The 2,175-nt window shown below is 38.5% G+C and overlaps 1 protein-coding gene across 1 annotated transcript; it reads left to right on the top strand.

Annotated features, from left to right (window-relative positions):
* The first annotated feature begins 553 nt into the window (after positions 1 to 553).
* LOC110440887 (actin cytoskeleton-regulatory complex protein PAN1-like) lies at positions 554 to 2,169 on the top strand. Its single transcript, XM_021484008.1, has 2 exons — positions 554 to 715; positions 1,612 to 2,169. Exons 1-2 carry the CDS (start codon positions 587 to 589, stop codon positions 1,744 to 1,746), a joined length of 264 nt encoding a protein of 87 aa, XP_021339683.1. The 5' UTR covers positions 554 to 586; the 3' UTR covers positions 1,747 to 2,169.
* Positions 2,170 to 2,175: the final 6 nt, after the last annotated feature.

Below are 2,175 nucleotides of genomic sequence, written 5' to 3'. Positions count from 1 at the left end.
AAATGTATGTCAAACAAATTCATGCCTCGGGTATGTCAAACAAATCCATGCATCATGTGTGTCAAACAAATCATGCCTCAGGTATGTCAAACAAAGTCAAGCCTTAGGTATTTCAAACAAATTCATGCCTCAGGTTTTTCAGGATATTGAAATTGTGTTGGTTTCAAGATCTCTTCAGATAAATTATTATCAAACAAAATACAATCTAAGTATATCTGTTTTCACCAGGGACTGTTTGTGTTCTCCACAAAGAAATGAGATGATTTAAAACAAAAGGATTATTTTCTGGATCACATCTTTCCGATCTATTAGAAACATCACTTCTGAAGTAATTTATACACATAACAACTATCAAATAGGATCTTGCAGGTTCTTCTGATCAGTAAATGTCTTCCAGACACTGAGCTCCAGCTGCTTTCTGTCATAGCAATGTCAAAGTGTAATCAAACAGGTTACATATAAAAAATGTAAAGGATGAATTTTGTAGTTAGTATGGAATACCATGGTAAAGGTTATTCCTTGTATTTCACAACTAACCTTGGTCCTTTGACTTTGTCAGCAACAGCAGCAGCAGCAGCAGCCTAACATGTATGCAGGAATGATGGGGATGCCCCAGCAGGGAAACATGGCGATGGCAGGCATGCCCCAGGGCAATATGGCCATGTATGGTCAACAACCACAACAGATGCAGCAGCAACAGATGCAGTTCCAGCAGGTAGCCAACTCGACTTGTCCTTTACTTACCATGACTGAACAATTCAGTCCTGTTCTCAATGGGATTTTCAAGTTCTTTTTCGTACATTTACTGATTTTCATGTCCCCTCAAAACACATCAAAATTATTATGGGAATTAATTTGTCCGTCATCGGGTGTTACAGTCTGTGTTATGTTCAGATTTGTTTTCAGACAATATCTTCTGAAGGGATTATAGGATTTTGATGAAACTTGTCTGGTAGATGGACTTCCCAATGCCCAAACTCAAGGGTGATGCTCAGCCATATACTCAAACCTTTAATCAGGTTGCTGCAATCTGACTTGCTAGTTGTTTCTGTGAACTTTTGAAAGTATTATTGGAAACATGCCCAGTATACATTCGACCCAAGTTGAGGGCAAATTCATCAATGTTTGAAACAGTGCTAAAATAGAAAATGATATACAATTGTAACAGAAAACTTATTGCATTTTATTCCTTCATCTTGGGTAAACTCCTTACACCTGCCAGGTAAGCTTGGGGTAGGTGACATCTTCCATGGAATTCTTGTCTATAAAGAGGCAAAACAACAAAGCTGCATACAAGATTTCGGCTCAATTTAAGAAAGAATAGAAGAAAAAAATGTTTTCTTTGATATAACATCAACCTTTGTCAGTTCAAGGAAAAAGACAGTTACCAAAATAAAGATAACAACTCTCGTTCTAAGCACTTACCCATACACTTACTGGTAAAGTTGTTTACACTCTCTATCATAAGTTGAGTATTAGTCAGCTCCATTTCTTCTATATTCAAGACGCTTCTTTAATATGACGTACTTCAAATAAATCAGTCTAAAATTATGACCGGAGTGTTTTGCTCAGCTGCTTGTGGAACTAAATTTGTTGATTTGACATTTCCAGATGCAGCAGCAGATGTCAGCCATGCGTGTGGGTGGCGGAAACATGATGGGACAGCCAATGCCGAGTACAGGGGGGTTAAATTGGGGGGCCCAGAACAGCAGTGGACACACACTATCTACCAATCTTTGGCAATGATAGTTGCTGTTTTAGATCATTTACATTATTTGTTGTCATGTGCATGGAATTCCTGTGGATTGTCCGTCACATTGCTGAGAGGTGTCAGCAAGATCGGGAGTCAAAATTGTTCACGCGTTAGCCATGCTTATGTTTGGGAGGAAGCTGTCAAGGGAAGAGCAGGACAAAGAAAGAACATTCCAGTTATAGACTGTGTTTTAATCACTCAATGTAATGTTAATGGTAAGATGCCTGCTAATTTGTAAGGTGATGTCTGTTTTAGCTAGCGTACATGCAGGGAAGTCATTCTGTGACGTAATTGTGGAGTATAAACTAGAAGTGCTACAGGGTGTTTATGTAATACGTTCAGATGATATTAGACAATTCGGCACATGTAAAGTATTACAATATTACCTCCGTAAATCAACGTTGTCTCCGTGTAGCGTTCAT

Source organism: Mizuhopecten yessoensis, unplaced genomic scaffold (assembly GCF_002113885.1).
Source record: "Mizuhopecten yessoensis strain PY_sf001 unplaced genomic scaffold, ASM211388v2 scaffold713003, whole genome shotgun sequence".
NCBI lineage: Eukaryota > Metazoa > Mollusca > Bivalvia > Pectinida > Pectinidae > Mizuhopecten > Mizuhopecten yessoensis.
This window is presented reverse-complemented; position numbering and strand designations above follow the sequence as displayed.